This window comes from Manacus candei, unplaced genomic scaffold, assembly GCF_025592945.1.
Source record: "Manacus candei isolate 608988 ecotype Guabito, Panama unplaced genomic scaffold, ASM2559294v1 h1tg000047l, whole genome shotgun sequence".
In the NCBI taxonomy this organism is placed as follows: Eukaryota; Metazoa; Chordata; class Aves; order Passeriformes; family Pipridae; genus Manacus; species Manacus candei.
In genome coordinates this window covers 805710-829712 of record NW_026138095.1, presented here as the reverse complement: position 1 = coordinate 829712, position 24003 = coordinate 805710, and the positions used below count along the sequence as shown (strand labels likewise).

Below are 24003 nucleotides of genomic sequence, written 5' to 3'. Positions count from 1 at the left end.
GCACAGATAGGTGGGGAAGATTAATAGTGAGAAGCACAAAGAAAAGCTGCCTGCACAGAGCTCTGCTGGCTTGTAGGAGCACAGAGGGACTGAAGGTGACTCCAGTGTCCTGGAGGGGCACAGCAGTGACAAACCAGAGCTCACAGGGCAGGTGGAGATGCTCAAGCCAGGCTCTCACCTTCAGTGGTTTGGATGTATTGAGCTTCCAACCACATCTCATCCAGGTACTCCTTTATCCTCCAGCTGAAGGGCATCTCATTCCCAGCATCAGCAGACACCACCATGTTGTTCTGCACCAGAATTATCTCTGGCTGAGAGCTGGGAGATTAAAAGGTCATTAATGCACTGGGCTTTTGCCTGGGAAGCACATTCAGACAACAGAGGCAGAAGGTGCAGAAAGCAAGAAATCAGCCCTAGGAGGGGACAAGAGAAGGGGAGAGAACTGCAGGGCTCTGATACAGCTCATTTTGCCAGCTGTGGAGCACCAGCACTTCCTCAGCCAGCATTCCCTGGCCAGAGGGCTGTCCTGGCAGGACACGTGGGCTGCAGGGGCTGGGCAGGACGTGGCAGTGACCTGTGCAGCCCCCAGCAGTGCCCAGGGCACAGCACAGTGTCCCTCTGCCATGTGGGATTAAAGCCAGTGCTGGGCTGCTCCCAAGCCCTCCTGCTGCTCCCTCTGAGCTCACCTGTTCTTCCCCACCCCCGAGGGCACAGTCAGGAGTTTGGTATCACTGAAGATGAACATCCACAGGTTTGTCACCCACTTTGCTGCTGGCCTGGCCAACAGCTCCAGGTTGCCATCCCTGTCTATGACAGAAATCAAGAGAGCCAGGAATGGAGTGATCACCTTCTGGACTCGCTTCCACAGGGTGTGCCTTTGGGGCAGAGAGAGACAGAAAAACTCGTGATTTAGTTTTGCTGAATGATTATAAATGAATTAAATGCTTTTTCAGGCCATCAGCTACACGATTGCTGCCATGGATAACATTGATTACAACGAGGCAGAAGAGAAGTATGTGAAAGGACCACCTGTAAGGGAAAGGTATTTTTTATTTTCAGTATTCTTTAGACTTTGGTTACTAGTTTTCTGTTTATATGGAAGAGTTCAGTGTTCTCCCTCCTGTGAAGGAGTGACCTCCAGGGAGGTGACTGTCCTGAATAGTTGCTGACATTTGCTTGAGAGGAAATCCTAATCCTGCCTTTAAGGGAAAAAACTACCACCAATAAACCCCTACACTTCTCTCACTCCTGGCTCACCTGTAATCCCATTGTTCCACTCAAAGCACTTGAGCATTCTTGTCCCAGCACAGCCCATTCAGCTCTAAATCACCCCCCTCAGGAGCCAGGAGAGGCTAAAACTGCCTTTGGAGGGTTTCCAGCACAGACTGGAGGCTGACACTGCAAATATTCAGATTACACAAAGCTGCTGCCTCTGCTGCACAGGTGCCATTTGCAGCCCCTTCCTGGAAGCCTGCACATTCCAAGGATTGCTGCTGTCCTCACCTGAAGGTACCTCCCTCCTGGAGAGCACTGAGGTTGGAAGCCTCCCGAAGCACCCAGTTTTTTGGGTGAAGGGAAATTTCTTCTTGCTTCTTCAAAAGGCTGGAGAGACGAGCCTTTGTAATCTTCAGGAAAGAGGCTACAAAACAAGAAGGAACTTGCATTTTCTGTTGTATTAGCATTGCATCCAAATGCAGATATCCCACCAAGCACAGCATTTTATGGTTGTTTCAATAATTAGCCAACTAGGGCTAAAAAAACCAGCCACCAGAGCCAGCACAGCCAGAGAGAAAGCCACCACCTGAACTGCAGGACAAGCCCTACAGCCATGAAAGGAGCAACAGACTGGAGCAGGGACACACACACTCCTGGGAGATCCTCCTTGTCCCCAGTGACCCCTGGGTCCCCAGTGACCTGACTGACAGGGTTGGGGGTCCCCCAGATGCCCAGGGACCTGCAGCACATACCCTTCAAGTCATCCTCCTTGGAGAGGAGGCCGAGGAGAATCTTAATGCGCTTCCTGCTCCGACTCAGGTCCTCGTTCTGGTCCCGCAGCATCCCCACAGCACTCTGCACACAGGTCCTCAGCAGCACGGTGGTGTCCAGGACCTCACCCTGCCCAGAACAGCATGAACAGGATCATTCCTCTCCAGTGCTGCACTCCTGCCCCAGCACACCCCTCCTGGAATGGTGACAGTGCTCCCTGGAAAGGGTCTGTTCCCTGGCACCCTCACTCCCAGCTCTCTTCTCAGACTGCAATTCTGAGCCCTTTTGCTGTCAAGTACATGATGCAACTTCTGTGGCCCCTTCAAACTGGCCTGTGACACAGCACTTGTACTGAGATAAGATTCCTACAGATGAAAGATTCAGCAGTTCAGCAGGAAAAGTGAAAATGATAAATGTGACCAGGGAAAATTTGTCCTCCCTGGGGAACATTTCAGCACGTGAAGGGCAAAAGCCACATGTCCCTTGTCCTGGGCATCCTCCAGCTGAGGCTGTCAGGGGAACATGAGCCAGTGTGGGTGTGGCTGCAGCACAGCCAAGCTCTCAGCCAGCTCCAGCACAGCTCCAAAGCACACCCAGCTGGAGAGGCAGGCTCAGAAACACAGCTCCCACCTTCAGGGTGAGAAAGAAAACAGAAGCCTTTAAAGCTGATTTTTGAAAATTAGAAGTATGAAATGACTAAGGATTTAGAGGGTCCTCAGGATGGTTTATTTCTTTAGTGATGCTGATTTTGACTGGAGAGTGGGGAGGAGGAATTTTTGTCTGATCATTCACATTCATGATGCAAATACTGCTGATGGATTTCAAGGCAATGGGGATGCAAAAGGTGTGTTGCACCCATGGATGACAGAGCAGAGACCCATCCTGACAGCTGAGAAGCAAACAAATGTATTCTGAACTGACCTCATAGTGCTCTGCTTCTGACACTGGCATTTCAACCTCCATCTCTTCCTCCTGTGCTTCTCCATTCACAGGCAGAGCTGCAACTAAGGTGTAGAATTTTTATTAGAAAGCAGCAGTAAATTTTTGCAGTCAGATAAGGGTTTATTTTAGCAAGTGCATCCCAGATCAGCAGAAGATCTGTCAGATCCATTAGCACCTGCATCCACCTCCCAAATACAGACACAGCTGCTGGGGCTGTCAGGCTTCATGCAGCAAGAACTGGAAGAAGTGACACTGAGCTGATGCCCTAAGCTCTCCCAGAATCCTATCAGGCAGTGTGAGAGTAAGAAAAAACTGAGGGGAAAGAAAGACCCTTGTCAGTGGTGTCTGTCACACAGCACCTGCTGCCTCTTGTGATGGGACAGAGCACTCAGGCTGCTGAGCAGTGCAAATGCCACATTCCTGTCAAAAGAAAAAGGCAAAACTACCAAATTAACCTACCTGATGACCCAAAGTTGTAGCAATGAACTAAATACAAATACCAGTTGGGATCCCCCCCAAAAAACACGTTCTGAGCAGGGACAGTCACATTGTACCAGGCACCGGCGGTTCCTCTAGCACCAAGTCTGGGACCACAGCTCCCCTTTTCCCACTGGCACATCAGCCCCCGTGGCTGGCAGAGCTCACCTTTGGTTTTGCCCGAGCCCTCAGAGAACACCTGGCTGATGGTGAGGTTCTGCAGGGCCGTCATGTCCGAGACCATGTCCTTGGACCTGCGCAGGTCGTCGATGTGCACTGACTGCCACAGGCCTGCAGGAGAGAGCAACAGCAAGAAATCATTCCATGCCTGCAGCCTGTTCTTCCAGAACAGCTTCTCAAAAACTACCTGCCAGCACCTGTGGGTTTACATTCAGAGCTCACTCACTCTCACCTCTCGCTGTAGGAAGGGAAGCAGAGTTCCCTCAGAACACACTCCCTGACAGGGCACACACAGGACCAGGGCTCTGAGGCTCTCAGAAGCCACCAGACCCAGAGGAGCCTTCTGCTGAGAGCAGAACACATCAGCACGTGTTCCAGGGCCTCCCAGAGGACAACATGCCCAGGGAGTTACCCTTGTGTTTGTGTGCTGCTCTCTCCAGGTACTGATCCCCCAAGGCAGGCCCTGTGGCACAGGGAAGCAGCTCTGACAAGGCACAGGACACACCAAGTCCAGATCTTCAGCATTCAAAAGGACAGAGAGCAAGAGAAGCAACTGCCTGGAGCCAGCTGAAGAGTGAGGAGGGACAGATGGGCTCACCCACCTCCATGGAATCCCACGTAGGACGTTCCTCCTTCCAGCCGGGAAAGCTTCATGATAAAGTAAACAAAGACAGAGACGTCTCCCAGGTCCCCCTTGTTGATCTCATTGACCACCGTGTATCTGCAACACAGGAATGCTGGCAGAGCACACACAGGCTCCAGGGCACGGCTCCTTCCTCTGAGCAGACACGTTTCCTCTCCCCAGACAGGCCAAGTGACTCTCACTCCTTCCACCCGGCCAAGCTGCCACCTCCAGCTGTGCCTCAAATGATCCCCTGACCCTCAGCTCTTCAGGACTCCTGCAGCCAGTGGGCAGAATTCACACTTCAAAGGGGATTATCTGCTCACTTGACCCAGCTTAGTTTATTTTGACTTGAGCTACGCATTATTATTTGAAATATAATTAGTGCATCCAGATTCACTCTGCTGCAGAATAAAGGACTGCACATTCCTGAGTCTGAAATCCCCAAACAGCACGAATAAGCAAAGGTGGTGAGGAGTGGCCAAGCAGAATTGAACCACTTCACACCCAACTTACTTGGCAGAGGCGACGAGCTGGGCATCTTGAGAGCCATCTTCAAAGTCTGTCTGAATAATAAGGACTTTATTTCCTGAAGTGGCATCCAGGAAATCCCTGCAGAGGGAAGAGGGATTTAACAGAAGTCACTAAGTGTAAAAACCAAACATTAAAGACTAAAGAACCAGCCACTCCACATTAGCTTTGGCTGCTGCAGGCAGAAGGAGAGACTAAAACACCAAACCCCACCTGTGCCTGATAAGGTTTGCTCCAAGCCAGCCCACTGTCAGCACAGCACGGGCTCCTGCCTCCCTTTCCCATGTGACTCCAGGTGTTCTGCCCACACACCTTCCACCCAGCCTGTTCCGAGCAGGATAACGCGAGCCCAGACTCACCTGATGCTCCTCAGGAAGGAGTATTCCGTGTCAAACTGCTGCAGGAACAGGATCTGGGGCCTTTGGGCTCTCCCCTGCACCTCCCTCTCCAGGCAGGCAGCGTCGGTGCTGGTGAGCAGCCGGGAGAAGGTGGTGACCTGGGGACAAGGGGCAGGAATGCAGCAGGAAGGCAGCACAGACCCCTCACCTGTGCTCTGTGCTGCAGAGCTGGACTGCACCCCCAAAACCAACACTGCCAACAGGCAAAGGGCCAATGTGGGCTGTTACAGCAACCCAGGGCCACTGCTGGACATCCTGCAGCCCTGGCAGGATAAACAAAAACCTGAGGGCAGGTCGGGGGGTGTTGGGAGGACCCCACCAGGCACTCACCTCTGTGAAGGCTGTTTGGGACCCAGACCCCTGGTGGACATGAGCGCGGAGAAAGTCTGCAAAGGACGTGTGCTGCTGCTGCCTGAAGTAGGTTTTGGCCAGGGAATCTGCCATGAACATCCCCCCGGAGCTGCAGAGGCGGATGACGGCGTCGGGGGTGGCACAGTTCAGCAGGGCCAGCTGGGCCTCCCTCTTCACCCAGGCCTGGAGCTCCCCAGGGGGACACTGTGCCCGCAGCCTCTCCGTGGTCTGCAGCACCACCGAGGCGCAGGTGCTGGGCTGGTAGCCCACGAACACGTCGGCCGGGCGGTACCGCTGCCGGCTCAGGAAGTGCTCCTCCGTACTGACCGCGGCGAACTCCTGCACCCACTTCTGCAGCTCCCTCACGGTTTCTCTTTGCCCCTTGTCCAGGACGGTGCTGATATCCAGGTAGTGCTTCTCCAGCCGGTTGATCAGTGGAATGGGGAAGTGCTTGTACACCACGTCCTTCTCCTCGATGACGATCAAGCGGAACTTGGGGTGCACGCGGCACTTCACCCGGTGGGTGCCCAGCCCCAAATCCACGTACTTCTGGCCAGCAAGGTACACGTAGTACTGGTTGAGGGCATCGTAGAGGCTCTCGTAGAGGTTTTGCAAGTTGAGGAGCACAACCATTTGGCCGGTTTCCATGCAGACCTTCACACGGTTGATGTTCCTGCATATCTGGGTATATTCTTGGTCTTTAGGGAAACTGGAGCCAAAGATAATTTCTGGCTGCTGCCGGGCAGTGAAGAAGGCTTGCTGGAGGATCTGCAGTGCCGCGTAGTTCTCAGTCAACACAAGCAGGTACCTGCAATCCCCATCCTCAGCACTGCTGCAAATGTTCTGTCGGACCAGCTCAATCCTACTGATGTCATGAGCGTGTATCACTCCTTTCTCTGGTAACTTTGAGGTGAATATTTCCAGGGCATTGACATCATCTTTGCCACCAAAGTTACGAAGAACCACTTCGGCGATGTCCTGAGGTGTCGGCTCGCTCTTGGAGTTCTTGGCTAAGGCGAAAAACATCTTTATGAGGCTGTAGTAGTCACGGAGACCAAAGAACTCCCTGTCTTGGGCCTTGCAAATATTTTCATATGCGTCTGCAAAGGGATGGAAATAGGGCTCGACCTTCTGCAAAGCCCCTCGTGATGAGCAGCAAATCCCCTTCGCGCTCTCGATGAGCTCCTCTCTGCTGGGGTCCCCACGAGACACAAAGATGCCTCGGTTCATCTTGGCAGGGTCCAGTGCCCAGTTGGAAATCCCAATGAAGCCAACCTTCTTGTGAGGAAGAGGGACATCATCTATGCAGCCATCTTCCAAAAGTGGGTGCAAAGTCTTCAAGGGCATTTTGGGAGAGTCTTCTGCCAGCCCAATCTCATCCAAAACCACCACGGAGACATATTCGTCCAAGTTCTTCCCTTCCTGGAATCGAGCACAGTGCTTGAAAGTGCCTATGATTCCCTCCGGAGTGGAGAGGGGGCTGCACTGAAAAGACACGAGATGGATCTGCTTCAGGTCCTTGAACAAATCTGAATGAGCTGCTTGGCCCTGCATAGCATCGGCCACAATGGTTTTTGCGAGGGATTTGGAACTCCCAGGTTTCCCAACGAGAAAAAGAGGGATTTTTAGCTCAATACAGATGACCATCATAAAGACATTTTCCTTCAAGGCCAAGTTTCTTGCTATGGTATCCCGGAGTTGCACACCACTCAGGAATAAGTCCTGCATCAGGGAGATTTCTTCCAAAATCTTTTTCTGGGTGTCATAAGGCTTTGGAAGGACCTGGCTGATAGCACTCCTGTAGGCCTCCTTCCTTTCCAAGGAGGCGTGATAGCAGACCCCAACTGCCAGCACCAAGGACCAGATAGTGTTGTTTCTCTCAACATTGCCCTTTGGTGCTTTCTTCTCAGCCAGGTACTTCTCCAGCTCCCTCAGCAGCAGCTCACTGTGCTTGTAAAACCACTTGAAAACTTCCATGCAGCGCTCCACGTCCCGCAGGCTGACGAAGCTGCACTCGTCGTCCCTCTGCCTCATGTACTTCTGGGAGGCAAAGAGCACCTCTGTGATTGCCTCCACATCACCCTGCTCCATGGGGACCTGCTCCGCGACCCGCTGCACGATCTGCTGGATGTACATCTTCTCCGTCAGGTTGTTCAGCTGCCCGAAATCCCACACTAACGGGATCATGCTGGGCGGGAGCGCGTGGACCCGGTACACGAGCTGCCTCAGAGGGACAGACCCGAGCTTATCCTTGGTCTCATCTGCTTTGACACGGTAGCCCAGCCCAGCTAATTCCAGGCGCTGGATCATCTTGGGCGTGTGCTTTCGATACGGGTTGCAGGCTGCGATGATCCGCAAGCCAGAGCCGGAGGCCAAAGGCTTCCCCTGCACCGTGCGGTCACACAGAACCTCCTTGATGCTGCTCACGGCCTCTGTCGTGTTGGCCTCATCAAAAAACAGGACAGTGTCCAACCCGTGCTGCTCCTTGTTTGCTTTAGCCAGGGCTTCTGCTTCTCTGATCCTGGCATAGATCATCTCTGCAGTGGTACCTCCGTGGACTTTGACAAGCTTCATGTTCTCCACCTCTACAAAGCTTCTGCGTAACTGGCACAGGAACTTCACCAGTCTGGTTTTCCCACAGCCCGTCTCTCCCATGATGACAACCGGGATGTTGCATCGGAATCGCATCTCAATGGCCAAGATCTTCAGCACGTTGTCCGTGGTGAGCTCGTACGTCTCATCGGGGTCTGCCACCCAGGAGAGCCCCAACACCATGCAGAGCCTCTCGAGCTTCTCGTGCCGAGGCAGCCGATCGAACGGCACGTTGAAGGGAACCCTCTGCAGTAACAAGCCCTGGTACAGCTGTGCAGTCATGATGTTCCGCTTGATGACGCTGCCGGTCAGAGGGTTGATGGCATCAACACCCCCAGGGCCGTTCGGCTGGAAGTGGAACCCGATGAACGTCATGGACACACGATCTTCATTGAAAAACAAGTAGGGGTGAGGCTCCGACTCCCACCTCTTCCGAATGCGGAACGGAAGAAGATCTTCCTCGGCCACGTTCTCCAGGTGGGAGGACTGTCTTCCTGAGCTCTGATCGGAAATGTTCAGGGAGGGCGTCGCAAAATCCCTCGCCATTAAAATCATGAAGGTAACGACAAAGTTTTTGAAACCTTTCAAAGTGTCCTGGACAAAGTCAGGGTTGCAGAAGACAGAAGCTTCACAGTCTCTCAGCTGAATGTTGAGGAACCAGGCGAAGTTGCGGAGCTCTGCCCAGGAGGGATCCACGACCCCGCAGTGCAGCAGGAACAGCTGCAGACATTCCGCCGGGCTCCCCTCCACCGAGTGGGCTTCGTACCAGAACACGTCCAGGTCACACCCCTGATCAAACCTCTTCAGATACTGGAAAGGTCTCTGGAAAGCCTCGCTGCGAAATTCCTCCTCGTCCATTCCCGGGTCCGAAAAATCCCCAGACTGTTTTCCAAGTGTCTCCATTTCTAGTACTTCTTTGGGAGACTTACACGTTACTTTAGGGAACACATCTAAGAAATTATACTTCTGGCTTGCTGACACCTGGAGAAGAGGAAAGGAAAGAGTCATCACAGAGCTGATGATCAGAGCCCTGATCTTCAGTTTAGTTAATCTGTTCTTAACAGTCTTCTCGGCTAAAACCACAGACCCCAGTAACGAGAGCCAGCCCATACAACCAGGACACCTTTTCCCCTTTGTATCCCTTCTTCCACATAAAGGGCACCAGTGAATTCTATTCCCTTCTACACTTTCCTCCCTGGAACATGAGTCCTGTGTCACCTCCAGCCCCTTCTCAGTGCTACCTTGAAGAAAACTAAACCCAAGAAACTGTCACTTCCACACTCTGTTCTTTTAGCTCCATATAAATATTCCAATACTTTCAAACCTGCAAATTAACACGAGGAACATTAGATTTTCCATTTTTCTGTTTCCTATAAATGTTACAGTGGGGCCAGTGAGGCTTGGACTAACAAGCCTTCAGAAGTCACCAACCCAAGGGAATGACAGGCCCAATTTACTGTCTGATTTTAGTCTCACTTTGTACAACTCCAGGGACACCACTTTGTAATGACACACAGCACACCCCAAATGGAGCAGAGAATTCCTGTGCTGTGTTTACAGTTACAGTCTCCATGTACAACCACGAGCAAAATGACTGAGAAATTCCCAGAAATGGAGCACTGCTGTGTACATACAGGTGTGGCTGCTTTCTTTGGCACTGGGGACACCTCAAGGATTTCAATGACATACAGATGACACTTCTGTCGCAGCCACATGTTGCCATTATTATCTGTCAGGTACTGCAAAACCAATAGCTTGAAGAGAAACTCTGGAATTCCACGTTGCACCTATCACAAGAAAAGACACAAAGGCATTTCCTCTTCATTTACCCATCACAACCTCACAGAATCACAGAACAGTTGAGGGTGGGAAGGTTCTTTGCTCAAAGCAGGCTCAGCTAGAACAGGCTGCCCAGGGCCACACCCAGCCAGGTTTTTAGTACCTCCAAGGAAGAGACTTTACAGCTTCTCTAGGAAGTTGTTCTAAGTCTCTAGGAACTGTTCTAAGTCCAACCACCTTGATGGTAATGAGTTATTTGTGTTACACAATAATTAGAATATACATCATTGAGAAATGGCTTACTAAGAAACAAGAGCTTTAAAGAAACAACTCCTGCAAGAATCCATACAGGACTTCTTGGACAAGGTAGCTGTGGGAGGGATGTACTTACTGAGGAGGTGATATCAAAATGGAATATCATGGGCTTTGTCTGGTGTTCTTTCTTCAGAAAAGGCAGGAGAGATTTTAGCACTTTATCTTCATCCACTTCTGGTTCAATTAGTCTGATGGTTTCCAGAAGTTCTGTACAGTCAGGCTGCTCTTCTTGCAGCCTCTCATGTAGCCTCTTCACATAGAGAGATTTCCCTGTTTTAAAAAACACCACAAGAATTAAAGCCATTGATATTGAACACATCATACTAAAGCCATAATAGAAAGAAGGAAATAAAATGTTTAAGTACCCTATGCTCTGAAATCTCTGAACCTTCCTAAAAGGCATTCCAGAAGAAAGCCTAAACCTGGTTTGAGCAGCTGGAGCCTGGAATCCAAGCCACTGCTGTTGTTATCCACATGGCTTGTTTTGCTTCCATTACTGAGAGAGGCTTTACTCTTTATTAGGATTTGAACCTATTCTGTCCTCGTTTCTGAAGTCAAACCAGGGTAAGAACACAGCTGTAACTCTGAGTCCTGTCCAGTATTTTTTCAGAGGTTTGCAGCTCAGGAGCTCTGATGGCAGAAACAGCATCTTTATGATCAGCAGCCCCTGATGGAGGTTTCTCTCCTGACTGTACCTGATCACTTTTTAAGCCCATGTAAAGCTTTGGGTTCCACAATTCAGCCAATCCCTGTTTGAAAACCACCTTCCTCTGTTTGCTTTTCAGCCTGATAAGTTTTACTTAATACCCCCTCCAGCTTTTTGCATTAAGAGCCATTGAACAACCATTTCCCACACAGGAACACAGGCAGCCTTTGCAGCCCTTGTCCCACCTCACAGCCCATTTCCTGCAGGCATGTGTTACCCTCAGGAGCTCAGGTTCAGCTCACCCAGCATTAGTTATGTTTTATGTTGATTACCCAAGTGAGCAGAACAAAACAGGTGCCAGTTAGAAGGTGACCCATCTCCAGAGGTGCCCATCTCAGGACAAGGCAAGGTGACATCCAGTTTTCACACCACTGCACTGGGTAGAGTCTGAAGTGCTCTTTCTGACTAAGATATTTAGCACTTGGACACAAAACCTGACAAAGTGAGTCCTGCCCTGTTTTCCAACTCTCAGCAGACCCCACTTTGCATGTGACACCTTACCCACACCAGCTCTTCTGGAGGACACAATCCCAACACACATGTTGCCCTTGAACACAGAAGCAGCCGAGCTCGAGGGCTGAGGCACTCGGTAGTGGTGCTGCAGGTACTGCTGGATTTCAGCCCGTGGCCTCTGGGGTATCATGTGCACTTTGTACTGGCTGAAGGCAGAGGGGATGTAGCTGTGCTCCCGCTCGCAGTCGCACAGGATGACCAGGCGGTAGGAGCTGTTGTAGCGCTGCAGGTCCTGGAACAGCTCCTCTGCTCTGCAGCTGACATCGTAGCTCAGCTCATCCGCGTACAGCATAGTGTAAATCTTCTCCCCTCTGCTGCAGGGAATGAGGCACCTCCTGAGGAACAGCCCCACCTGCTCAGCGGTGGTCTGAGGGGTGCACAGGAGAACCTCGTCAAAGGTGGGCAGGGGCTGCTCGGGGCTGTTCATGTAGATGGCCAGTGCAGAGCTGAGCACCTCGGAGCGAGGGCAGGTGATGAGGTTGGGCTGGCCCACACACAGCAGGTCCTGAGGGAACTCCCGGGTGACACGGTCCCTGCCACGGCGGGCCAGGTCCCCCAGCCACACTCCCAGCGAGTCGATGTCCAGGCAGCTGGGGAGGAAGGAGCCCATGTTGCTCATGTAGCACTCCCAGATGCACTTCAGCTGGGCAGTCAGGTCCTTCTCCCCGCCCAGCAGCACTTGCAAATCAGAAATAGTCTTCCCTGAGCTGGGAGGCAGCTCCCTCCCGGCTGCCAGCGCGTCCCGCTCGGTGCAGTCGCGGTTCAGGAAGGAAAGCATGGTCAGGGCAGCCTGGCTGGGCGTGCCCTGCCCCAGCTCCGTGCACAGGTACACCAGCTGCTCCGCAGTGTAGTAGTTCAGGTAGAAGTGCTGGAACCGTTTCTCGTACATGAAGCTCTTCCAGCTCTCCAGGAAGCTCTCCATGGTCTTGCAGAGGCCTGGGAGCACAGCTGCCATATCCCCCTGCCCCTCCAGCACTGGGATGGGGCCCAGGGAGAAGTCAATAAGAACACAGGATTCTCTTCTGGGTGAACAGTACACATGGGCAAGCCAGGAGCGGAAAAGCATGTTCCCAGCTGAATAAAGGTCTATAAAGGCCTGTGCAAGCCTCTGGACGTTGGAAAAGACCTGTGTGAGGGCAGAGGAGACAGAAAAAACACTAAGTTAGTTTACCAAGTCTCAGCCATGAAACAACGGAAAAGACTTCCAATGAAGGCTTTGGTCCAGATGTTTGTCAGGCCTTGTACAGCAACCACAGACTCTGTGACTTTCTAACAGCAGTATCCCCAGGAAAACAGTAAGGAACCCCAGCTTGCTACAAAAGCACAGAGATGCTCTCAGCCAGGAGCATCCCCAGTGCACCCAGAGAATAAGGGTACCAGTCTACTGTCTGGTCTCCAACTTAGTCCCACCTTAGCAAGGAACAAAGAGGCAGGAACACCCATCTGCCTGTGACCATCCATCCTGTCAATCACAGTCTTAAGAGCTGATACTCAAGGGGAAATCCAGCCCCAGCCCCACCATCAGTAACCCCCTGGGTTTGGAATCTGACCTCAGAGAACCTCTCCACCTCCAGGCCTTGCTCTCCCTTTGCTGACATGAGCATCAGTTTGTTCTGCAGCTCACGGAGCTCTGCCAGGGAGTATTTCCGTGAGGCCTCGTCCTCCCCCGAGCTCCCCGGGAGGGTGAAGCACAGGACAGTGTCCAAGGAGACCTGCCAGGGCAGAAGTCATTAGTGTGGATGTGCCTGAGGCTCTGCCCAGCGAGGGGAGCACTCAGGGGCAGGAGCCCCCAGAAAGGAGCTGTGTGTGCAGTGGGAGAAAAGCTCCAGCTGGTTTCTGGGAGCAGGAGGGGAGGGGGAGCTGAGCTGCCTCACCTTCTGGCCATCAGCTGGTGCTCTCAGGACATAGACTCCTCTGCTGTTGATGGCAGCTGCCAGGGAGAGTGAGGACAGCTCCACGGAGCCATGGCTCTCCTTCACTGTCTTCAGCCACTCCAGGTGCTGGGCTGAGGCACGCTGTGGGAGGACACACTGCCCTGACTGCCTTGACTTGGCAGCATTTCCAGCATTACAACAGATACATCAGTTCAGGACAAACAGCTTGGGCTGGCACGAGACTTTCAGGATGGGGAAGGAAGGGGAATGGGCACTGGCCACAGCCTGGTCTGTCTGCACAGCTGTTCCTTACCCACTCCATGGGGATGACCAGAGCCCACAGTGCTCCAACACCTCTCGCTAGAGAAACAGGCCCTGCTGCAAAGGGTAAGAGTTCCCAGCCATCTGCCTCCCCTCTTTCACACCATCAAACTCTTGCACGAGCAAAGCTACACCAGGTCACGCTGGAAAGCTCCAGCAGAGCTCTGGAGAAACCTCTGCCACACCAGTTCGTGCTGCAGTGAATTTCTGTGGCACACAAACATCGGACACTTTTCTTCCAATAACAAGAACTGCTGTGATGTCCCCACTTGCCCTACGCAGTCAAACTTCCAGCCACTCTTGGAAGGCAGAAAGGCAGGAGGATGCAGAGAGGACCTACTCCAGCAGAACTCACCAGTTTCTTGGGGAGATTCTCATCACTGTCCAGGGCTCTCCACAGCTTCTCCAAGCAGCGCATGAAGTCCTCAAACCCTGACTCTTGCCTAAGCTCATAGAGCAGGGAGGAGTAGCCATGTATAGTGTCATGGAAACAGGCCACACGGTCCACATCCATGTCATTCTCCCCAGCAGAGATGGAAGCCAAGTCCACGAACACCTTCAGCTCATTTATATCTTCAATGAGACAAACACGAGTGAACAACAAACGAGGCAGCCTGAACACAACCCCATATCCCCACCTTCCACAGGAAACACAGAAAGGATGCTTTGAACACCGTCTCCTGTGCCCTCCCCCCATCCTGCCAGCAGCTTCCCCCATGATCCATCTGCCCTCAGGACCCCCTGGCCCTGCTCTCCCCCACCAGCAGAGCCCCAGCTGGGACAGGACCCGTGCCTGGGGTGGGGGTGTCCGTGCAGGTCAGGGGGGTCTGTTCAAGTCAGCCCACTCAGCTGGCAGACACAGTTCCACTGTCTGAAACAACCAGTCTGAACTGAGTAGTAGCAGCTACTGAAGCCCCCCAGGCCCAGCCCAGCCCCTGGGCAGGGTGGTCACTGTGAGCTGCACCAGCTGCAGTGCAGGACACGTTTAAAGGGACTTTATAGCACGTTCCACACCAAAACCCACGAGAGGTGTTTGTAACTATCAGCACCAGAAGCAGTGAAGGCACAAAGCAGATGGGTCAGGGATAGAGTGTTCCTTTTTCCTTCTGCCCCCACACAAGCTGCCATCCCTTCCAGTACTCTCTGACTAATTCCTGGGTGAGCAGCACACACCTCTCAGTGCTTCCCTGACCCAGCAGACAAAGTCCTTCTGCTGGGCCAGCTCCCTCAGGCAGCCCCGGCGGGTCGCAGTGATCCCCTGCAGCCACGTCTTGGCCTGCACAAGCTCAGGGCTGATGGAATCCAGCTTTTGGGTCTTGGAGGACTCAAGCTTTTCTGTCTAGAAAGCAAGCAGTGCAAACATACATTCAGTCTGGAATTGGGAAATGCCACTGGTTCTGCAGCAGGGAGAGAAAAGCTCTCTGCAAAGCCACATTCCAACACAGGAATATCATGTCTCTTTTAGGAATGATGACACAAAAGCACTTTGAATGCCTGATTTTTACCCCAAATAAACATTTTGGGACAAGGAATTGTTCTTGACAAGCTACAATAGACTTGTGGGAAGGTTCAGATTTAGCCAAAACCTTGGCAGTACAGACCTGAAGGAGGGGATACTTACTATATCCAGCAAGTGTTCCAGGATACTGAAGTCACCAGAGAGGTTTAAGTTCTCTTTGACATTGGCAATGATCTTTGCAGCATCAAAAGTTAGATGCATTTCATGGTACTGCTGGATCTGCCGAACTCGCTGGTCGATCCAGGACCTGCTTTCTCCAGGTCGAAGCTCACAGATGGTGTTTAGCTCCGTTCTGAGATCTTCAGGATGATTTGTGAATTCCTGAAAAATTTTATCAACTGCAGAAAGTGTGAGACTTCCCGATCTGAGATCATTATACAGCATTTCATAGCTGGTAAAGCAAGGGCGGATCACGCTGGTCAAAACATCATCAAGGTTCAATTCAGGCACAGCATCCTCCTCCTCCTCCTCTTCTTCTGGCCATTCATACTCATACTGGTCTCCTGCCTCCTGTGCTGCTTCCTCCCAGAACTGCTGGAAGATCAGGCTGTCCTTAAAAGAGTGCATTTTCTGGACAAATTCCTTCAGCTCTGGCCCCAAGCTGTAGTAGGTCTGCAGGGGTCTCTTTCCCACGTTCACCACTTTATTTAGCCTTTTTAAGCGAAGATCTTCCGAGTGTTGAGATTCCACTTCACCTACATCCACTTGAAGAGAGACAGGTCAGGGATCAGGTGTGCAGCCTGGCTCCAGCTCACTCCACCCAACCCCCCAAGCCACAAAATGCTACTGGGCAGGTGGGGCCCTGTAAGTGTCATTTAATGCACAAGCACTCACTTGATCCCCCCAGTGCTCTGGGTTTACTTCCCCCACCCCTCCTCACCCTCACTGTGGTTTAGAATCAAACCTGTTTGCAAAAGCCAAGGCATTTTCAAGGAAAATTGTGTTTTCTGGAGTTGCCACTGTCAGACTGCCCCCCCAGAACTCTACCTTTCACAGATGCCTGCACCTTCCTGCACATGCTCAGGAAGGTTCCTACTGCTTTTTGATCTTTCCTGAGCAGTGTGACCTCCTCTTGCCTCATTTGCAGCAGTTCTTTCAGGCTTCTCAGGAGTACTTCCTTTGTTTCACGTGGCAGTTGCTGGTGCTCTGAAAGAAAACCCACCTGCAGTCACAAGGCAGAAACTTCCCATGCCCTGAACCCCTGACTCAGGTTTGGATTTGCAGAGTCACAACCCAAACTGGGGCTGGGAGCTCCATGTAAAGGCCAAAGGGCAGCACTGCTGGAGCACCTCCTCAACATTCCCAATCCCTGGAGCATCAGCAGAGCAGGACATCCATCACTGCAGTGATGCTTTAAGGCAACCACACCACTTTTCAACACGTCTCTTACTTGTCTCCCAAATACAGATGAACTGTTCCTCGTGCTGGAAAACCTCTTCCAGATGTTTCACAAGGATGCAGCCTTTCTGGATGTCATCAGTGACACTCTCAAACACGAAGTCTGCTGTGTGCATGATGTCCTTGGCTTTATCTGTGAGTTTTTCTATGAGGTTTCTGTTTCTTCCTGTTCCAGAAACAAAGCAGGTCAAAGCTAGATCAAGCCCTGCTTCCCAAAAATCCAGGCAGAATCAGCAACTATTCCATGCCATAGTACAGAGAGTCCATCTCCTATTGAATCCCTGCCCAAGAGCCTATGGACTCCACCTTCCAACCCCTCATGTTTTTCTGAACAGAAAACCAGGATCTCAGGACAGCAACTTGGAAACCTCCCATGCAGAACCCACACCCAAGCCCTGTGAGCAAACACAAGCCACCTGGATCCATTCACATGGCCAACACTTGGGTATTTTCGTGTGGCAACAACTTGTGAGAACCTCTCAGAGAAAGAAGTTCTGCTCTACAAATCCTGAGGCAGCTGCAGTGGATTAGCACAAGAGGAATACTGGATCCCTCTTCCTTGGCCTTTCCTCTCCAAAAGCAGGCTGAATACCTCAGACTTGGAGAAGAGCAATAAAACAAGAGCAGGACAGTTTCTCTGTGTTTGCTGCCCTGCACCGTGGCAGCAGCGAGGCAGAGAACAGCTCCTCAGAGCCTCCTGTAAATCTAACCACAGACATACCACTAAAGCTGAAGATCTGTTTGGTGTCAGGCCACGTAAGCAGGTGGTGCAGAATCATATCAAAATTGCCCTCGGACTGCTCCCTCCTGAGGGGCCAGGACTCCACGATGATGGTTGACACGAGCTGGCTGAACCGGTCCAGGCTGTAGGCAGAGATCTTCTCCAGGAGGTTGCTCTCTGTCTGCCAAGGCACACGGGAGAGGGCAGGGATGAACGAGGGTTTGGGATCACACTGTGCCTGCATCTCAAAACTGGGCACTGATGCCAAGGAGTCCCACCTCCAGTGCTGAGGTGTGTCCCAAAAGAGCTGTGTGACACGACTGACACCAGAACTCCCGATGGAAACGCATCACAAGTCTCCCTCATGGACCCTTTAGCAGTGGATACTCATCTCCTGATTTCTTGTCAGTGCTTTTTGTTGTTGGTTTAACAGACTTAAACAATCCACAGCAACCCAAGCAACATCCAACGCTCCTCCCACCACCAGGCACATCCCTGTGCCACCAACAGGATTTCTGTGCAATGGGAAATTCGACTTCTCTTTCTCCTACCTTCCCTTTCCTACTTTTCCTTCCTACCTGTCCCTTCCCCTCCCAGGGCAGAGGCAGTACCTGGCAGGCTGCAGTTACAGCCTCTGTGGCACAGTCCTGGAAGCAGCGCTCGATGGAAGAGTCCAGCTGTGTGAACTGATGTTTCTGACAGCAGAACACCAAGATTTGGTTCACTGGAGGCTCCTAGAGGGCAGAAAGAAGATTTCTTATCATCTTAGTTTCCAAAAAGTGTTTCTTCTGACATGGAGTGCTGCTATGGAGGCAGTAAAAGGAACTAGGTTAAAAAGTGCAAGTTTTCCAGTGGGGCCACACATGACCCCATTTCTCAGGGCCTGGAAGAGATTATTTAATATCCATCTTCATTTAATATCCATCTCTCCAAGCCAAGCTTTTAGCAGGAAATATTTGTTTCCTGGTTCCACCATGAGAATTAACAGCTTAAAGAAGAGGTGAGGAGACACACAGGGTCAGTTTAGAAGGGACTTACACATGTGGCTGTGCATTTGGGAGCCTGAACAGCACCACTTCTGCACAACGAGGAGAGAAGCACCAGCTTTGCTTCTCTGAGCCCTTAGGTGTTCACTTTTCACCCCCTGGTTCTTAAAACTATAGAGATGGCAATTGCTCAAAATGTGCCATTTCCTTTGAAGCACCAGGGCATCATTCCAGCCCTGCAGCCAGGCAGAAACCCTGACACCAAGGTCAGAGTGGTACATTGTCATGGCCCATTTTTGAGCTCCAGAACACAGTTTATAACAGTAATGGCAATTTTTACAATCCAAGCCACCCTGTTTCCACGTGCTCCTTCTCCAAGCACAGCAGAAGATGGTCCATTCCCTCTGAACCACCAGCTGTGACTGTCTGGAGCCTCCCCTACCTCCTGGATTCTTTTCCTCAGATCTTCAAGTAAAGTGTTCTTCCATGTCTTGGTGAACTCCTCATCTGGAAAGCTGATCTTCATAAACCCATTCCAGGCCTGCAGGGGAGAAACAAACAACCCCCAAACCACTGAATGCTGAGATTTAACAGTCAGAGAAAGAAATTAAAAGAACAATGGGGAAGAGAGGCCCCACACTCCTCAGACAGTCTGTAGTCCCTCCAGATTTTTGCATCCAGAAGGAAAGGGGCACCCCCAGAGCTGCAAAAGGCAGCTTTTAAGCCCAAAGAGTGTGTAAATGTCTCAGTTACTAAAGGAGACATTTGGAGGAACCACTTCCACCTTGCTGCTGGAAACTGTCCCAGGGAGGGCTGGGAGCAGCAGGTCAGACTGCCAGGGGCTGCTCTGAGCTCTGCCTGCTGGGAGGCCTGAAGGACAACCAGTGGGACACACAGGGAGCAGGACAACACCAACCAGGGGCAGCTCCTCACCCCAGAAACACCTCTGGAAACAGCTGAGAAAAAGGAGAACCAAGGTGAGCTGAGCAGCACCAATTCCAGCCCTTTGCTTCTCAGCCCAGCAGTGTTTCCAACACTGCCCATCCCCATCTCACTCCTCATCCAGCCACAGCAGCTGCAGTTCCCAGCAAGGAGCCATCAGGACTTTATGGTTAAGCTGCAGTAAAACATTATCAGAAGATGACAAACCCGAAGTTCCCAATGGACAGAGAACATCACATGCTCCAGGGACTCTTTCAGTAGCCTCTCCCTCAGAGTGTTCCTGAACCAGGTTCGAGTGTCTCTCAGAGCCCCTCGGAACATTTCTCCCACTGGACTTTCCTGCACAGCCTCTCTTGGAACCTGCCACACACACAGGAGGAGACAACAAACCAGAACAGTTCAAGCAGGAGAGCAACACATGATTTAAATCAATACTTCTAAAAAGAAGGCCTAAAGGTATCCAAAGCACAAAAGTGCCCAGCAACAGACCCACCACTGCTTGAATAAAGAACAGAGGGAGGCTGGGAAAAGGCAGTGCTTACAGAGAGCTTGGGCCTAAGAATGCTTGTTCCAGGAAATAAAGACAACATATGTTTACAAAAACCAGACATAAAGCTTATGACATCCAACCTGAGCATTTGATCCAACCTGATTTTTCAATAATAACAAAAATTATGAGGTGATTTCACAACTTTCTGAAAGTTTCACAATCTTGTTTAGAGTGGCAAGTTCTCCAAACTGAGAATGGATCTGATCTAAACCCAATCTGTTGTACCATATTTGTGATATTTTTGGATATCTTGCTCCCATCAAGCCAAGAGTGGTTCCTTGGTACTCACTGCTGTGGGCTGAAGTTTGGCAACCTTGGCAATCAGCATGGCAGCAGTGGCAGGAATTGAGAACCACCTCCCATCCCTCGTGGACTTGCAGAGCCTCGTGTGCAGCTTGATGCAGCAGGTCAGGCAGGACTGCCAAGAGCGACCTTCCAGAGCTCTGAGGGCAGGAATACAGAGGAACAATTAATTTTCTGCTCAGAGAAAAAATAAAAAAGAAAAAAAAAAAAGAAAAATAAAAACTCCACCAAATTCAACAGTGGCAGCTAACCATCCCTCCCTCAGGTGGATTTAAGAAGTGGGATAGAAATCCAGGATTCTTTTATTCACACAGATTTCAAGGCACACATTCAAGCTACAGCATGGCCCCAACCCTCGAGCAGATGAAGGACAGTGCTCTCACAAAGGTGCAGTTACCTGGCTGGTGGCTCATCCAAGGCACACAGCACTGTCTTTAGAAGATTCTCTAACTATGGAAAGACAGAAATATTAAGCTGTGAAAGAAATCTTACAGACTGGTTTCTCATTAGCTGAGAGGATGCTGTGAGAAAGGGAATTCCCTGTTCTTCCATGTCTTCTCTAATGCTTTAATTTTTTACCATAACATTGCAAAATTTATTTACTGGATGTTGGAGCCAACACATGGGTGGCTTTTATTTGTACAAACCAAACCTGCACTTCTTACAATCTAGGGGTTTAAAACTTATTATTAGTTGCAACATTCTATTCCTGCTGTCCTCACACAAACACAAGTGTCTTCACAACAGCAGGAAAATCTCCCAAAACCAGTAGTCCCTTTGTCCAACCTCCCCTCTGCAAAAAACCAGTTTCAGGTACATGTCTGAGGAGCTCAGGACTAAAATATTTGCCCTCACTGACGAAAAACAAATCCAGCCAAGCACACCCTTCTCTCATCCAGGCCAACAACACTTTTTGCTGCAGATACACCCTCAAGTCTCCTCTTGGGAGTCTCTGACTTCAGAGCAATTACTTTTGCTTTTAGCTAAATTTGAAGCTCTTTGTGATGTGACCTGCTACCAACCCCCCAGTGATGGTCAGTTCTGCTAAAAGTCACCCAAGAGCCCAGTCTGAGTCTTTGTCCCAGAGCTGGGTAAAGCTGCCAGAAGACAAACCTCAGTGTTACTCCACGGAAGGTCAACGTCCTCTAATCTGTAGAAAACACCTTGCAGAGTAACCAACAAATCCCTGGGGAAATCTCTTATGAACTCAGCCAGGCTCCTCAGGGGCAGCACACAGAGCCAGGACCTCACCAGCGTGGGATCAAAGTCCAGCAGGTACTTCTTTTCCTCCATTAGTTGCAGCAGAGTCGCTCTGGAGAAAAGACAAAACAAAAATCTTCAAGAGCTCGGGGTACAAAAGGCCAAGAGCTCGTTCAGCCCACAGAGGAGTCTCACTCTCACTCCTGTGCTCTTTTCACTGCAGCTGAGCATCAGTGGAAGTCCCTGAGGCCCAGCAATGGCAGAGGCAGAGCCAAACCACTGGGCAGAAGCACTCAAGGAAAATAAACTCCAGGTCTTGCTCAGACTCTGCACAACACCCATCACAAGCTGCTTTAACTCCCACCTGCTGCAAAGCTGGGAGAACTGAGAGGTCACCCCCTGCCCAGCTGGGCCATACCCCGTGATCTCTGAGCACCCACGAGGGCTGTGCCAATACCCCAAACACCCACCACCACCAAGCTATGGTTTGTACCTCTTAAAAAACAGGAGAAAAAAAAAATACTTAAAGTAAAGTAATCACCACCAAGTACAGCCCCAAGGCAGTGGGTATAACACTGGGTATAACCAGGAATTCTGGAAAACTCACGGATCTCGCTTCTTCCTTGTTTCAGCAAATGAAAACCCTTCCAGCCCTGCCCAGACATCTTCCTCCACTGGAAAGTGCTCCTGCTGCACAGGAGCAGCAAAGGAATGCAGAAGGGGAAGGATCCACACCCACTGGTCTACTCCACCTTCAATGCATCTGTGGCAGAAATTTGCCAGTAAAACCTTCAAGCTAAAAAAAAAAAAATACCCAAACAAACACAGTGAGTGAAAGAACAGCTTTATCCAGGCCAGGAGAACACCTGTGGGGTCAGGGGCTGCATCTCAGTCTCCCTGTGCGCCCTCAATCAACCTCTGATGGTTATTGTAGCTCCACCTTGTCTTCACTGGGGAGTGCACACTAAAGGTTTAAGAGCTGTAACGTTCCCGAATCTCTCTGCACAGACCCCACTACCTGAGCACTGAGAAATCCCAGCTCTTTATCTACAGTTTCCCCACGACCCCACCCAGCCCTGTGACACCCACACAGAGCCAGGTACTCTGGGAACAATTCTTGGCCTTCTTGTTTGGGCTGAAATACTACAAAAGGAAAAATAACAAGAGAGGTATGTGACTGTGAGAGGGCCCCCGAGAGGCTGGGTATCCTTTATCCCTGGAGTTTTTCAGAACCCCACTGCCTGGATGTTAGCCCTGCTTCAAGCAGGAGGCTAGAACTGAGACCTCCAAAGATACCCTCAAATGTAACGTTTTTTCCTGATTCTCTGGCAGGACAGGGCTGGATTCCTGACTGTTCTATCAAAGGGTGCCATGCTGGCAGCAAAAACAGCCCAGTCAGGTACTGGGTATGTGGAGCACTTACCAGACAACTCCTTCAAAAGCCTTTTTGATGTGATCAATCTCATCCTGTACAGTTTGTTGTGACACCTTGTCCAAGCACAAGAGGCTACACAGGCTAGCCAGGTCATCTTTAGATGCTGGAAGTAAAAAATCCTCAACTACCATGAGGATGGTGAGCCCCAGAGCCAGTTTGCTTTTGATGACCCCCTGTGACGCTTCTGGAGCAATGGAAGGAACAGGTATTTTCTTCATATAATTTATCAGCACATCATTCACCTGGGATAAAGAAGGGAAGAAACAAACCAACCACAGCATTAGTCTTCTTCTTGTGAAGCCCTTTTCCTCTGCCTGTTACAGTGAGGCCACAGGACAGCCCTGGACTGGCACCATCTGCCTTGAGTGACACCTGTGCATTTCTAGGTGTGGTTCTGACATCCCATGTGGGTCAGCTGCAGAGCTGGCATGTGGTGACTTGGTACTTGAGTGGGTTTTGTGTTGGGATATTAATTTCCTAAGTCTGGCCTGTTAGTTTTGCTGCCAGTCACTCTGTCACCAACTTCTCTGCACTTGTCTCTGATTCCAAACCTGCCTGGTCTTTGGGAGAAGCTCCTCCTGATCCTGTTCTAAGCAGTGATGCCAACAGGGCTTCTGGAGTGCAAAATGTCTTACTTGACATAATTGAGAAATATGGCAGAAATGCCACATTATCTTCTTTGGAGCTTCAGAGCAGCGTCAGGGCTGCTCCTTTTTAACTCTACAGGCTCCCTGCTCCTGGTGAAAGGGAGAGGCCACTCCCAACAAAGTCAAGTAAGACAGGATCCCTGCTGGTTCTGTACCTGAACTTTGACTGGAAAAGCAAAATTAACCCACCAAGGCCCATAACAAAATTAAAGTCTGGGTTTAGTAACTGATGTCTGGTTTCCAGCCCCTGTGGAAGAGAAGGGATTACCTGCTCCTTGCCAAAGTTTAGTGCTTCCCATCGCATTGCCTGGCCATCGTGCACCAGCTGGGCCACTGTAACATCATAAAACTGTCTCAGCTGGAAGAGGAAGTTCCTCATGTTTTCAGGACTCCAGGTGTCAAGAATGCTGAAGATATTTTCTAACATAACATTGGCAGCTATTTTCTTCCCTTCCACCACTTCTTTGTTTTTATCGACAATATAGGTACCCCAAAATTTTTTAAACATAGAAGGCCTTGCACACACGATGTCATCATACTGGTGCCACTCTAGAACAGCAACACAACAGGAAAACAGTCATTGAAATCACATCACCCTTCCAGCTGCCCACAGAAATACCCCCACTGGCCCATTAAGCTTCCAGCTGCAGGCAGGGCCATCTAACAGGAATGCTGGTCCATGTGACAGCACAAATCATCCCAAATCAGACCATGG

General features: G+C 50.8%; 1 protein-coding gene across 1 annotated transcript in view; it reads right to left on the bottom strand.

Moving 5' to 3' along the window:
- RNF213 (ring finger protein 213) overlaps positions 1-24003 on the bottom strand; it is a 47238-nt gene that overhangs the window by 16649 nt on the left and 6586 nt on the right. Inside the window, exons 8-37 of the mRNA XM_051797312.1 lie at positions 23557-23837; positions 22630-22883; positions 21814-22002; positions 21120-21318; positions 20404-20456; positions 19993-20146; positions 19361-19513; positions 18654-18752; positions 17837-17959; positions 17226-17406; positions 16497-16670; positions 16094-16252; positions 15209-15810; positions 14761-14926; positions 13943-14160; positions 13267-13407; positions 12943-13104; positions 11381-12518; positions 10250-10443; positions 9714-9866; positions 5467-9060; positions 5098-5234; positions 4724-4819; positions 4188-4306; positions 3574-3696; positions 2908-2990; positions 1968-2115; positions 1504-1639; positions 687-875; positions 179-318 (exon numbers count right to left, since the gene is read on the bottom strand). Coding sequence (XP_051653272.1) covers positions 179-318; positions 687-875; positions 1504-1639; positions 1968-2115; positions 2908-2990; positions 3574-3696; positions 4188-4306; positions 4724-4819; positions 5098-5234; positions 5467-9060; positions 9714-9866; positions 10250-10443; positions 11381-12518; positions 12943-13104; positions 13267-13407; positions 13943-14160; positions 14761-14926; positions 15209-15810; positions 16094-16252; positions 16497-16670; positions 17226-17406; positions 17837-17959; positions 18654-18752; positions 19361-19513; positions 19993-20146; positions 20404-20456; positions 21120-21318; positions 21814-22002; positions 22630-22883; positions 23557-23837 — 9558 coding nt within the window. The remainder of the gene's footprint in view (positions 1-178; positions 319-686; positions 876-1503; positions 1640-1967; positions 2116-2907; positions 2991-3573; positions 3697-4187; positions 4307-4723; positions 4820-5097; positions 5235-5466; positions 9061-9713; positions 9867-10249; positions 10444-11380; positions 12519-12942; positions 13105-13266; positions 13408-13942; positions 14161-14760; positions 14927-15208; positions 15811-16093; positions 16253-16496; positions 16671-17225; positions 17407-17836; positions 17960-18653; positions 18753-19360; positions 19514-19992; positions 20147-20403; positions 20457-21119; positions 21319-21813; positions 22003-22629; positions 22884-23556; positions 23838-24003) is intronic.